This window comes from Capra hircus, chromosome 29, assembly GCF_001704415.2.
Source record: "Capra hircus breed San Clemente chromosome 29, ASM170441v1, whole genome shotgun sequence".
NCBI lineage: Eukaryota > Metazoa > Chordata > Mammalia > Artiodactyla > Bovidae > Capra > Capra hircus.
Genome location: NC_030836.1, coordinates 49506127 through 49519578, shown reverse-complemented (window position 1 = coordinate 49519578; position 13452 = coordinate 49506127). Strand labels below are relative to the sequence as shown.

Here is a 13452-nt window from a genome sequence, read left to right as displayed (position 1 = left end):
GCCCCCTCTATGCCCCAGGGGCCCTGCCATCCAGGCGCACTGGATTCAGGAGCTGTTGTGGGGGGCCTGGCCTGGGGCCATTAGGGGGCAGCCTCCCAGAGTGGGTGCTACCACCTGGGCTGGGCGGATGCGGGGGCCCTGCGGGAGTGGGGAGTGGGCCGCCCCACAGTCAGAGGCTGGCACCGGCTCCTCTCTCTGCCTGTCCATGCCCGTCTCCTTGCCCTGTCCACCACACCTGCCACCCAGGCCTGCGCTTCTTCCAGGGGCTGGAGGGGCTGGGGTCCCCTCCTTGGCTCCAAAGCAGGTGATGGGAGCAAGGTGGGCGGGCTGCAGGAAGCCAGGCTGGGCACCAGAGGGGGCCCTTCTCCTACCGCCTCGGGGCCACCAGAAGGACGCGCTGGGCTCTCTGGGGATGGTGGTCACGGACGTGGCAGAGACAGCTCAGCTCAGACTGCCGGGGGCAGGGCGGATGTGCGGCCCTGGGGTGGGGGCGGGGGTTAACACCCGGATCTGCGAGAGCGCCGGCAAGCTCAGGTGATCCGCGTGCTGCGTGCCCAGCGCTTTATCTCCAAGCACGACAGCAGCGGGTCTGAACTGTCCCCACCCAGGGCCCAGGACTCCGCTGCAGCTAGCGCAGGTCCCAACATTCCCCCACTTTACAGATAAGGAAACCTAGGCCCTGCCGCTGGACCGAGGTCCCCCAGCCTGAGGGCAGGGGCTGCGGTCAGGCTGCCCAGACAACCGCACCACACGGCCTCTGCAGGGACGAGGATCTGCCTCCAGGCCTGGACTGGGGAGCCCCCTGCTCGACCTCCACAGCCAAGTTGGTGAAACCTGGCCCCACAGGTCATGGAGTTCTCCGGCCCAACGAGCCTTCTATTCATTAACCCCACGTGGTAGATGCCCTCCCTCCCTGACCAGGACAGCACAGAGAGGGCAAGGGACATGTCTGAGGTCACACGGTCTGGGAGGACCCCCGGCCCTCCTGCGGCCCCCAGGTGACCGGGTCCCCCCGTGGGCACCGACCCCCACCCTCCCGCGGCCCCCAGGTGACCGGGTCCCCCCGTGGGCACTGACCTGGACCCACATCGAGCTCATGCTCTCCACCCACGAGCAGGTTCCGGCTGAGCTTCTGCGGGGTGGACGAGGGCGGACACAGTGAGAAGCGTCGTCGCAGAAAGGCCTCCTCCTTCATGGTATGGGCGCAGGGCGGCTTCTGGAAGGAAGGAGGGGGGCACTGGTCACACCTCAAGCCGAGGCTGGGACAACCTGGGGCCTGGAGGCCACAGGCATCCTCCACCCGCCCAGAAAGGGGACCAGAGACACGCCAGAGTCAGGGGCCCCATCATACAGTCAGGTCCAAAACGGGACATGGAGGGCCCCAGGGGCCTGCGGGGCGGTCACCCAGGAAGGCCGCACGACCGAGTACAGGCTTTCCAGGGCCCGAGTCGGAAGCCAGGCCTCGACCAGCCAGTTTGGCCATCATAGGTATGGCAGGACCCTCTGGCCTCCACCCAAGGGCTGGCGCTAAAGCGGCCTTGTCGACCCTGGACACGGCAAAGCGGAGGAGACATGGGCCACCCGCCGACCCCTCCCCGGGGATGGAGCTCTGGGTGGGGTCAACGTTGATGCACACGGGGAGGGCGGAGCGCTGCCTGAGAGGGGGCCGCAGAAGCGAGACAGGTGGCCCAGAGCGCCAGGGCCCGCGGGCGCGGGCTGGGTCTGGCTCTGACTCGGGCCTGCCCAGCCCACCTAAGGACACCGAGAGACCACCTCCCGCCTTCCCCTGTTCCAGCTACTTGGTTGGGTTTCCGACACCTGTACCCAAAGCGCCTGGAGAGAAAGCGCAGGTGAGTTTAGGGCGAGGTCGGCCGAGTCACTTCCATACTTCGCAGCACTGCCCTAACCGCCTCCCAGCCCCAGCAGGAGGGCCAGCCCGGGAAGGCCCTGCGATACCCGCCACGCCCCGGGCCCGGCGGCCACGCCCTCCCGGGCCCGGCGGCCACGCCCTCCCGGGCCCGGCGGCCACGCCCTCCCGGGCCCGGCGGCCACGCCCTCCCGGGCCCGGCGGCCACGCCCTCCCGGGCCCGGCGGCCACGCCCTCCCGGGCCCGGCGGCCACCCCTCATCTCGCCCGCGCCCCTCACAGCCCCACCCTGAGCAGGGCCGGGGCTAGCCGTCCACAGTGGACGTCAGCCCGTTTTACAGAAGAGAAAATCGTGGCCCCCAGAGCCCTGTGGTCTCAGCCGGTCAGGTGCTGGCAGAGCGGGGACTCGGGCCCGATGCTGCGCTCCGCCCTCTCCCTGAGGACGTGCTGCACAGAGGCTGGCTGACCAACCTTTCCTCCAAGGCTGGGGGTGCCCCGTGCCGCCTCCCCGGGTGGGCGATGGCTTCCTGCCAAGCCCAGTACAAAGGCCCCACTTTCTCCCACGGCCCTGGGCCTTCCTGGGGTGGGAGCAGCAGATAGCAGCCTTTCCTGCTAGGACAGTGGGTGCCTGGGTGGGGCTTCTGGAGGGGCAGGGTGGCCCAGGGCTCCATCCGCAGCCCCAGGACCTTCTCTGTGCTTCCCGCCCAGGGGTCCTGGGGGCCCCCGAGGTGCAGCTGGGCCTAGTGGCCTCCCCTTCCTCACCACTGCGGTGTCACTTGGCCAAGCTGGTTACCTGTGCCATTTTACAGATGGGGAAACTGGTTTCAGAGAAGTTGGGTATTTTGAGAATCATCTCTCAAACATGGCTCCTGAGTTCACATCCCCCACCCTCATCGGTTCACCTAGGTTTCTAGCAAACCCACTGCGGGGGAAGGCGGGGGTGGGCGTCTGGGGTCCAGCCCCTGCTGGTCGGAGTCCCGGTGGACACTCACGGCTTGCCCAGGTGCGTCTCAGGCCAGGCAGCCAGCACCTGAGAGGCGGCCCTGCCTTCCCACTCCCGCAGCTGAGCTCTCGCAAGCACTGGGCGGGCAGCCAAGGTGAGTCAGACGCGCTCCTGCCCGGGGGCCCCGGGGAGTACGATGAGGGATGACACTAGTAGGCCGCCCTCACCGGGAGCCTCACGTCTCAGGGGCTGAGTCTTGCAAACCTGGGGCGGGCAGAGGGGCTCCTGCCCTCAGCTCCCCAATCTGGCCACGGGCCCTGGCTCCACCGGGGGGGCGGGCACAGAGGCCCCTGGCTGCATGTCTTTCCCCGGCACAGATAACAACTGGGGACCAGTGGCCTCATTGGTCTGGGAGCCCCCCATCTGTGGAGGATGTCCACAGCGTCTTCCCTCCCACCTTCCCTCTCTCCGTTACATCCACCCATTATTCTACCCATCCAGCCAGCCACCTTCCCACCTGTCCATCCACTTAACCAACTTCTTAGCCATCCATTTATCCAGTCATCCATCCATCCATCCGTCCATTCATCCATCCATCCATCCACCCATCCATCCATCCACCTATCCATGCATCCACCCACCCATCTACCCATCCATCCACCCATCCACCCGCCCATCCATCCATCCACTCTCTCTCCACCACCACCCTCGGTGAATCTCTCTAGAGTCAGTGAGCAGCCTCATGTCCTTTCTTCCCTTCCTTCCTACTTGCCCAATAATCAAACACATCAGAGGTGACATCTCCGTGGCTGAACTGCTGGCCCAGAGCAGACAGCCCCAATCCGAGGGCAGTGCTGGGATGCACCTGAGGATACCTGCTCTGTGTCCTGACTCCCCAGACCAGGCGCGGGCCCCTGTGGGCCCCCTATGACCTGCTTGGACGGCGGGGGTGGCTCCTCTCCAGCGGGGCCTCAGGGGCTGCCCAGTGCCCACTCCTGGCTGCCGTCCATGGTCTCCTTTAAGGCCGTGGAGGCCGAGACGCTGCTCTGTTCATTTCAGAGGTACATCCAGGCCCGCTCTCCCCAGGGCTCCTCCCTGCCTTCGGAACACAGTCCAGCTTCTGTCTCCTGGTCCCTGTTTTCCAGACCGTCAGGTCCCCGGCCTGCTCCTCCCACTTCATTCCCTGCCTGGCTCCGTCACCCACTCTGCCCCAGCCACACTGGTCCCCTTTATGCTCCTCAAACATGCCCATGCCCACCGGGGCCTCTGCTTGGACGTGCTCCCCCGAATGCCCTCACCCACATCTCTTGTCTGTCCGGGTGGCTGGGTCCTTCTCGAATTCCACCCTTGGATCAAATGTCACTTCCCAGAAGGCTGCCACCCCCCGTCTCACACGACGCCACGTCCCAAGGCGCAGTCCAAGTCGCCGGTGTCGCTCCGCGTTAGCTCTCCTCCCCAACAGGACACAAGCTCCAGGGAGGGGACAGCGCTGTCCCTCCTGTTTGCTGTGTCCCCGTAGAGCCAGGCCCAGGGACTGGCAGGGGGCATGAGGGCTTGGGGACCCTGGGACCTGGGGGGAAGGAAGGCAGTCCAGTCGCCCCTGGGCTTAGAGCCTCCTCCTCCTCCGCGGGTCCAGGGAGGGGGGGACCTCAGAGAGGCGGTCAGGGTCGGTCTGGGGCCGATTTCCACGGGAACCCTGGTGAGGTTCCTCCTGCCACGCCTGGTGCAGATGAGGCCCTGCCCTCCAGGCACTGGCAGGAGGCAGGTAGAATCCGGCCACGCCTGGAGGATCTGCAGACCCTCGGAGGCTCCTAGCCGGGAGGACCGCCGGCCTGATGCTGGGCTGACCGAGCCCTGGGCGGCGAGTCCCCTTGTCCCGGGGAAAGCTGAAGTCTTGTAGCACTAGGAGGGGAGACCCCTATGGGAGCCAGTCCGTGAGGATGGAGGGAAGGATGGAGGGAAGGAAGAATGGATGGGTGAGGAAACAGACTTCCAGCTGGGCCAGTGGCAGTCAGGACCGCACCCGCGGTGGGCGGCCCTCTCCCTCTGTCCTGGCCTGGGCGCCAGCTGCCCAAGCGCTCGGGGCACTCTCTCTGGAGGGCACACTCTCTCTGGCCCCACCGTGGGCGCTTGGAGCCTTGATTCCTCCCACCTGGGCTGTCAGAGGCCGCCGTGCGCCTTCCTTCCTCTCGTTGGCCTCTCTGGCCTCTGAGGGCTGGGCTGAGCTCCTGTGGTAGCAACAGCCTCCCGTTGCCCCTGGTCACTGGGACGACGCTCGTCTGCCCAGCTGGCCATCAGTCGACAGCGCCCAAATCGTTCCCTGGCGGCCACGAAGGAGGCCGATCCCACCATCCGGCTGTGGCTTCGGCTGGTGCTTATGATCACGGAGTCCAGGGGTCTGAGCGGACACTATGGGGCCTGGAGGGATGGCCCCCAGCACAGCCCGTGTGTGGGGCTCTAATATCCCGGTGAGGAGCCTCGGGCATTTCTTCAAGAGGGGAGCCACGGTCCAGAGACCCCGGGGCCCCCAAGGGGGGCTCACCGTGGAGGCCAGGAGGTGGGGCGGCGGTGGGGAGGGGAGCCCCGTGTGTCTGTGGCCTGGGACGGCCCGTCCCTGCCGAGCACAGAGGAGGGGTCTGCAGGCCGGGGGCCCCAGGGAAGCCACTGCGCTGCCCCGCTTGGACCCATGGCCTGGGAGGGCGCAAGCTGCAGAGCTGAGCACGCAGGTGTGGCGGCGGAGGCGGCGCTGCTGGGGGCCCACCCAGCAGGCAGGAACCCCAGCCCTGGGGTGCAGGTGGGGGCCAGTAGGGGAGCCTGGGAGGGGAGGCAGCCCTGACTCCTGGCTCAGCCCCTTCCCCCCGCCCCTCCTGCCGTGGTCTGTGCAGGCTCCTCAGTTCCGTGTCCCCCCAGGGCCTGAAAGCTCCCCAACATCGGGGACAGCCGGGTCCCACGTGGTGCTGATCCAGAGGCGGACTACAGGTCAGGCTCTGAGCTGCCTGGCCCAGCCCCATGTCTCTGAGCTCCAGCACCAGCTCAGGCACCTGGCAGGTGACAGGCTCTCTGTCTTGAGCCAAGGCCGAGCGGCCAACAGCGAGGCCAGGAGAGCAGGCTCAGCACCCACAGTGCCCCACCTGGGGGCCCACACACTGCCTGCCCGACCCGCTGGAAGCTGCCTTCTGAGCAGTACTGTGCCTCTAAACGCTGTCCCCTCCCTCCACCCCCTGACGCCCACCTTCCAGCCAGAACAACGCGATCCTTGTGAAGAAAGATCGCTGGGGCGTTAGCGGCTGCACCAGCAGGACACGCAGCCTGCTTCTCCGGGGCCAGAATCCACTGGGCCACAGTGGCCTGGGGAGGTGGGAGGGGCTGAGGCTCTGAGAAGGAATCCCACAGAACCCCAGGCTTGCTCCACATCCCACTTGGCGGCACAGAAGTGGTGGGGGGGCATCCCACCTTGCCTGAAATGTCTGCATGGTCTCCGTTAGGTCCCTATTTGTGAAGGTGGGGGTTGCTCTGAATGGAGGTGACAAAGTCCCCTGCAGAGGCTGACAGGCCGACCAGGGTGCCCACAGCTGCCTGGCTAGCATTCCCAGTGCTGGCCCAGGGTCGCCGGCCCAGCTGTGCTGGTGGAAGCAGGGGAGGTGTTCCTGGGCAGTGGAGAGGCGGCTGGGGCTGCTGGGGGCTCTCCATGAATCGGTGGAGGTGGCAGAAGCAGGCACGTACAGCCTGGTCCCCACACCACAACGTGCCCACTCTCAGACTGCACCCACTTCTCCTTGAACCGAATGATTATGAAAGGTGAGGGGTGAAATGCCCCCAATCACAGATGAGCTCGAGGATGAAGCCCGCCTGCTTGGCTCTCTGTCTGCACACCCAATGGAGGGTCAGCAGATCCCAGGGAAGGGTGGCAGTCGTCAGGGAAAGGACGCTGGCCGCCGTGTCCACGCCACACAGCTGCATTCCAGAAATTTGCTGGGGCCCCAAGGCTGGCGACCATGGGGTCCCTGCCGAGAGGAGCCTCATAAAGGTCCAGAAACACACCCTGCCTACTGTCCCCTGGCTGGTCCCAGCATTTGGGGCTCAAACTGGGCAGCCTGAGCCGCTCCCATGGGAACATGGGGGAGCACCCTGACACAGCAGACCAGTGTTCAGAACTCTGGACCCGGGGCTCCTGCGGGCCCTGTGCTGCAGACAGGCCCTCCGAGGGCCCTGGGCCCTTTCACAAACGCTGTCCCACGCAATGCGATTCTCATGGCACCTGAGGGATGAGGGGAGTGGATCTCATGACCCGATTTTAAAGGCACAGAAACCAAGGTACCAGGAGGGGAAAGCACCGTGTGAAGTCCAAGGGCTCAGACTGGGCCAAGGTCCCCTCAAGGCGGCACAGCTTCAAGCCCCCTGCTCCCTTGTACCTCGGAGACGGCTGAGGGCAGGGATAGAAACCAGGGGGGCAGGCAGGATCCCGAGGGATGGGGAGAGAGCCCGGCCTCCCCCAGGGAGACATTTCCGGGACAGGCCACCTTAGAGCAGCTGCGCCCTGGGGAGAGGGGCCGGAAGTGGCCTGCCCTGCTGAAGGGTCGGCAGGGCCTTGCCTGGGTGTTCCCGGCTGACTCAGCCGGGTCATGTGGCCATGGGCAGGGCCGGGTTCTGGCACCCGCCCACATGGCCTCCTGACCGACACCGGGCCAACTGGCGCAGCCAGTGCCGCCCACTTGCACGTCCTCTGCGGCAGAGCTGACCCGCCCAGCTCTAGAGAGTAGGGGCCACCGTGGCCTGTTCCGACATGGACCCCACTGCAGGCCCGATCCCAGCCCGTCCTGCCACGACCCTGCCTGCAGGTCCCACTGAGGGCTTGATTTTCAGATGCACACTGCATCCTGGGGCTGGGGCTCTGGGGTGGGGCGGAGAGAGCCAAGGGCAGGAGACCGGGTTGAGGTCTGGACCTGCCCGCTCTCAGTCCCACATCGGAAGGAGCAGGTGGATGTGGGCCCCCAAGTGACCTCATGCCTGAGAGTGGCTGGTGACCTGAAGTGCTGGACACACCAGGGGGCTGGGAGGCGGGACCCTGACGGAGCTGGGAGGAACCAGAGTGACCTGAACGCCACCACAGCCACGGAACAGGAACGTGAGTCAGACATGCACACGTGGGCCACAGCCGGCACCTCAGCTGGTCTGCACAACGGCCCTGAGCATCCGGACGGGTAATTATGCTCCGTTTTTTTCCCAGAACCAGCCACGGCCACACTGCAGGCAGAAGCGGTCTGCACCATGTGCAGGAAAATGGCATCGGATCTTGACGAACCCCCTTCCCTGCCTCCCACGCTCCGTCGGACGTGCAGCCCGGCATGCGGCTGCCCCCTTTCTATTTGAGGCAGCCCCGGAGGGCGGAGACAGAGAAGCGTGATCAGAGGTCTGGGTTAAAAAGCTGAGCTTATGCCAAGAACCAACTATGTACTTCCCTTGTGACTCAGCTGGTAAAGAATCCGCCTGTAACGCGGGAGACCTGGGTTCAGTCCCTGGGTTGGGAAGAGCCTCTGGAGAATGGAAAGGCGACCCACTCCGGTATTCTTGCCTGGAGAAGCCCATGGACTGGACTGTATAGTTAGTCCCTGGGGTCGCACAGAGTCGGACACAAGTGGGCGACTTTCCTTTTCATTACGCTGCTGCTGCTGCTGCTGAGTCGCTTCAGCCGTGTCCGACTCTGTGTGACCCCACAGATAGCAGCCCACCAGGCTCCCCTGTCCCTGGGATTCTCCAGGCAGGAACATTGGAGTGGGTTGCCATTTCCTTCTCCAATGCATGGAAGTGAAAAGTGAAAGTGAAGTTGCTCAGTCGTGTCCGACCCTTAGCTAAGAACCAGCTATGTACAGCACATACTATAACTAATAGAAAACAAACCTATGGTTACCAAAGGGGGAATGGGGAGGGAGAAATGAGAAGTTTGGGATTAACAGATACAAACTACTATATATAAGGCAAATAACAAGGACCTACTGTGTAGCACAGGGATCTATGCCCAGTGTCTCAGAATAACCTATAATGCAAAAGAATCTGAAGAATATCTGTGTATGTATAACAATCTTTTTGATGTACCTCTGAAACTAACACAACATTGTAAATCAACCGTATTTCAAGTTTTAAAAAGCTGAAATTAAAAAAAAAAAAGAAAACACTACAGAAGCCACTTTTTGCCTTTAAGAATGTGAGAGCGCTGAAGAATTGATGCTCTTGAACTGCGGTGTTGGAGAAGACTCTTGAGAGTCCCTTGGACTGCAAAGAGATGAAACCAGTCCATCCTAAAGGAAATCAATTCTGAATATTCATTGGAAGGACTGATGCTGAAGCTAAAGCTCCAATACTTTGGCCACCTGATTTGAAGAACCGACTCATTAGAAAAGACCCTGATGCTGAGAAAGATTGAAGGCAAGAGAAGCGGATGACAGAGGATGAGATGGTTGGATGGCATCACCAATTCAATGGACATGAGTCTGAGCAAATTCCGGGAGATGGTGAAGGGCAAGGAGGCCTGGCTTGCTGCAGTCCATGGGGTCACAAAGAGTCAGACACAACTGAGTGACTTAACAATACTGTAGAAGCCACATGTCCAAGGGCACCCACTTAACATACAATCCTACGGCCTCCTCTTTCATGCCCAGCTGGCTTTGGACTCCACAAAACCCCTCCCCGGCCTTGTCCGGGTCGGGGTGAAGCCTCTTTTCCCAGCTGTGCCCCCCGAATCGCTCCTCTTCAGGGAACAAGGCTCCAGATCTGAGGCTGGAGCTCCCTGTCCGCCCTGGATGCAGCTGCTGGCCATGCCCTCAGTGCCTCAAGGCTGAAGGGGAGACAGAGCCTCACTCGGATGACCACCTCCTGGGACCCTGAAGAGCCCTGGTCCCACCCCTGTGCTTACGGGGGCGGCACTGGCGTCCTCTGAGGCCTTCAGGTGGGAGGGCCCCCCATCACTGAGAGCCCCGGGGGACTCACTAAGCAGGAGGGTGCAGTCCATGTCAAGAGCGCTCCCGGCAAGGATGGACGTTGCTCTGGGGACCCAAGCTCTGGAGGGCAATGTCCCTGGGCTTCCTGCTCCCCTGGGATCTGCCGGCACCTGCTTCCTTCAGGACATTCTGCACCGGGTGTGGACCCTGAGACCCTCCCGCCCAGCACCGTGGCCCCTCACCGTGGGGTTTCCCGTAGGGCTGGAGCCCAGTCTATCTAGCCCTGGGGTGCAGGGCTCACTGAGGTTTCCAGGAGTCGGGTTTGGGGGGTTTCGTCACAACTTGAGTGCAAGAAGGGGACAGGAGGGGGCCTGGCTTCTCTGATGGCGGCGAATCCTTGTGTAAACTGAAAACTCCCTCTTGCCGGACAGTGCTAATCCCACCACAGTGGCAGCCCCGCAGGGCGCACGCACCCCTGCCTCGCCTCCCGCCCCATACCAGAGGAGCCGGCGGGTGGGCAGCAAGTACCACGCCCCTCCCCCTCCTGTCTGCCTGCCACCCACTGCAGGGGCTGGAAGGATGCTAACTCTTGGAAGCAACAAAGACGCGAAGCTCCAGTTCCCTGCCTTCTCTCCACTTTACAGATGCAGTAACTCGAGGGTGAGCTGGCTCGCCCAGGACCATGCAGCCGGTTGGCACCAACTCTGACTCCCCAGGTCACCTGGGGCAGGCGTGCTGGGCCCCCCTGGGGGTCACCCCACCGTGGTGGAGCTGGCCTGACAGCCAGGAGGGGAACTCTGGAGAGTGTTTACGAGGCTGCGGTCTGTACGGCAGGGAAGCCCACTGCCTCCTCGCCCCTCTGCCTGCAAGAGCCCGGGACCCTCTGGGTAAACAGGTCGCCCTTCTCGCCTCCGGTCCTGGGCTGGGGTGGCCACTCCTGCCGCTCCTCCGCAGCCTGACCCGTGAACACCTACTGTGTGCTGGGCGCGGCCCTGGTCCTCCCACAGCCCAGGGGCTGTCTGCACTTCTGTGGGAGCCCGCAGGCTCTTCGTGCATGGCTCCCGGCCCCACCCAGCCTCCGGTTCAAGGGCCTTATTCACTGCTGACCGCCTGGGCAGGAACGGGAGCCCTGCCTTCCAGGCCTGTTTGGGATAAGCAAGGGGGCAGCCCCTGGGAACCCCTCGTCAGGCTGCGGGCCACCCAGTCACAGCTCCACCTGTCCGTCCCCGTGGTTTCTGGGGAAACCTATTCTGTTGGCCGCGTGGAGAAAGAGGCCCCACCAGCCGGGTGGGACCAGGGCAGCACTGGGCTGAGGGCGCCGCCAGGTCCTGCCGTGGTAGGGATGGTCCAGGAAGGTGACCTGACATCTCGGGGGTGTGGTCCCCACCGCCGCAGGCCCTCTGGCCTCACCTCCAGCCCCTTCGCTCACTGGACCCTCCAACGGACCCCACCGTCTGGCCCCAAGCAAACCCCACTCGAAAGCACCCAGCTTCCTGGGGCCAACGTGTCAGTGTGACATTGGCCTGAGCCACAAGACATGGCGGGGGGCACACCAAGGGCCCCCAGTGAGACCAAAAGAAAAGCGAGGAAGAAATGAAAGCCCATGTCCACGAGCAACGTGTGCACACACACGTCCACGGCGGCCGGCACGTGGAGGCATCCCAGACGTCCGTCAGCTGACCCACGGCTAGCCCACCTGCGGTCCATGCACACTGTGGAGAGCTCGTGGGCTTGGAAAGGAGTGGGGCACCGAGCTGTGCCACTGAGGAACCGCCTGGAAGGCCCGATGCAGAGCGATGATGGATGCCATTTCTTAAAAAAAAAAAAAAAAAAAAAAACTCAAATTTTCAAGACTTCCATCGATCACAATCTCTGGGGCCACTGGCCAATCTCAAGCTCCAGGGCGTGGACCCACAGCCCCCTCACCAGGCCTGTGGTCTGCAGACCCCACTGGCGGCCGCCCAGATCAAGTCCCACCACTGTGTCTCGTCCAGTGGAGTCACTGAAAATGTGAGTCACTCAGTCCTGTCCGACTCTTTGCAACCTATGGACTGTAGCCCACCAGGCTCTTCTGTTCATGGGATTCTCCAGGCAAGAATACTGGAGTGTGTAGCCATTTCCTTCTCCAGGGGCTCTTCCCGACGCAGGGATCAAATCTGGGTCTCCTGCATTGCAGGCAGATTCTTTATCATCTGAGCCCCCAGTGAGGTTTGGAGAAAGGCCCTGAGGCCCCTGACAACCCCCACTGGGGCTGAGAAATGCCCCCACTGAACCCAGGGGAGGAGGCAGGGCAGGGCATGTCCTCAGGCTCTGAGCCCTGAATCTGGGTCTGTCCCCATGCGCTGGCCACACCATGAAATGACAAGTTCCAAGGCATGCAGGTGCCCCGTGAGCAGCACGTGATAGCTGAAGATGAGCGCAAGAGCGATGGGGGATACAGTGACCGACTCTGGGTCAAACATGTCCCTCTGGGTGCGGGTGAGCTTTATGGATACCTGCTTGCTGGGCTGGGTCCAGACAGCCCACTGCCCCTTCGTCTACGCCTGCCTTTCAGGGACACCTCAGGGGCCCCAGCCTGCCAGTCAGTGCTCTCTGGGTGCTCATGCACCCTAAAACGCTGTCCCTTGGTTTCAAGGGGCAGCCCCAACCCAGACCCCACGGGCAGCGCCCTTCCTGGTCTCAGGAGGGGTCAGAGCCCTGGGTTATCTGATGTGTGGGGGGCCCACATGCTGAGGCCACAGGGCCACCCCCTCCAGGCTGTCCTTTCCGACGGGGGCAGGAGGCTCGACAATCCCCCTCTCCCAGGCAGTGAAGGTCAGTGGGAGGAGCCAGAGGCCTGGTGGCTCCACCCAGCAGGGCCTGACCGGACCCAGAGGGGCCTTCCTCCCTCTGCAGACGGGCCACAGCAGCCAAGGTCCCCTATCCCCCGCTGACGGTAGAGGTGGCTGGTGACAGTGGTGGCTTCTGGATCCTGAGGCTTTTAGGGGAAAACTGGCAAGTTTCCTCTAAGAGGGGCTGCATCGGAGTCCTGGGGCAGCTGCAGCAGAGGACCTCACGTGGGCAGTTTAAACACAGAAACGGATTCTCTCCCGGGGTCTGAAATCACGATGTGGGCAGGGCTGCGTCCTCGGAGGCTCCTTCCTGCCGCTTCCGGTGTCCGGGGCCCCAGGTGCCCTGGGACTTGTGGAAACTTCCCTCCAGCCTCTGCCTCCCCTGCGGGTCTCACACCTCCCTCGTCTTCCCCTTTTCTCCTAAATCACTGGACTCAAGCCTCCACCACATAGTGTGGGATGACCTTGGCCAAGACCCTGCACTGAACTACACCTGTGAATTCCTAAATCCAAGGAAGCTCACGTTCACGGGTTCTGGGTTTAGGACTCAGACCCCAAAAGCAGGGCCACCATCCAACTCACTGCAGGAGTTTCCAGGGGACCCAGCCCAGCAGAGACCCGGGGTGGGGTGAGGGGGACCGCTACCCTCGCCTGGCCTGCAGGTGCCCGGGGGGCCCTTGTCCCTCTGCTTGCACCCGGGCAGGCCCTTCCTGCTCGCCCGGGTCAGGCCAGCGCCCACCAGAACCTCCCTGTCCCCCATCACCCTCAGCGTGGCCACCTGTACCCCATCAGCCCTTTGATTAACCTCCTAGGGCTCCAGCCCCAGACCCCCCCGGCCCTCCCCCCACATACGGAGTGCCCCCCCACCTCCCCTCGC

At 63.4% G+C, this 13452-nt stretch overlaps 1 protein-coding gene across 2 annotated transcripts in view; it reads right to left on the bottom strand.

The window, feature by feature from the left end:
* OSBPL5 (oxysterol binding protein like 5) overlaps positions 1-13452 on the bottom strand; it is a 69105-nt gene that overhangs the window by 35114 nt on the left and 20539 nt on the right. For both annotated transcript variants that reach the window (XM_018043331.1, XM_018043332.1), the window contains exon 2: positions 1078-1216. In XM_018043331.1, the coding sequence (XP_017898820.1) occupies positions 1078-1195 (118 nt within the window). In that variant the 5' untranslated portion in view covers positions 1196-1216. The remainder of the gene's footprint in view (positions 1-1077; positions 1217-13452) is intronic.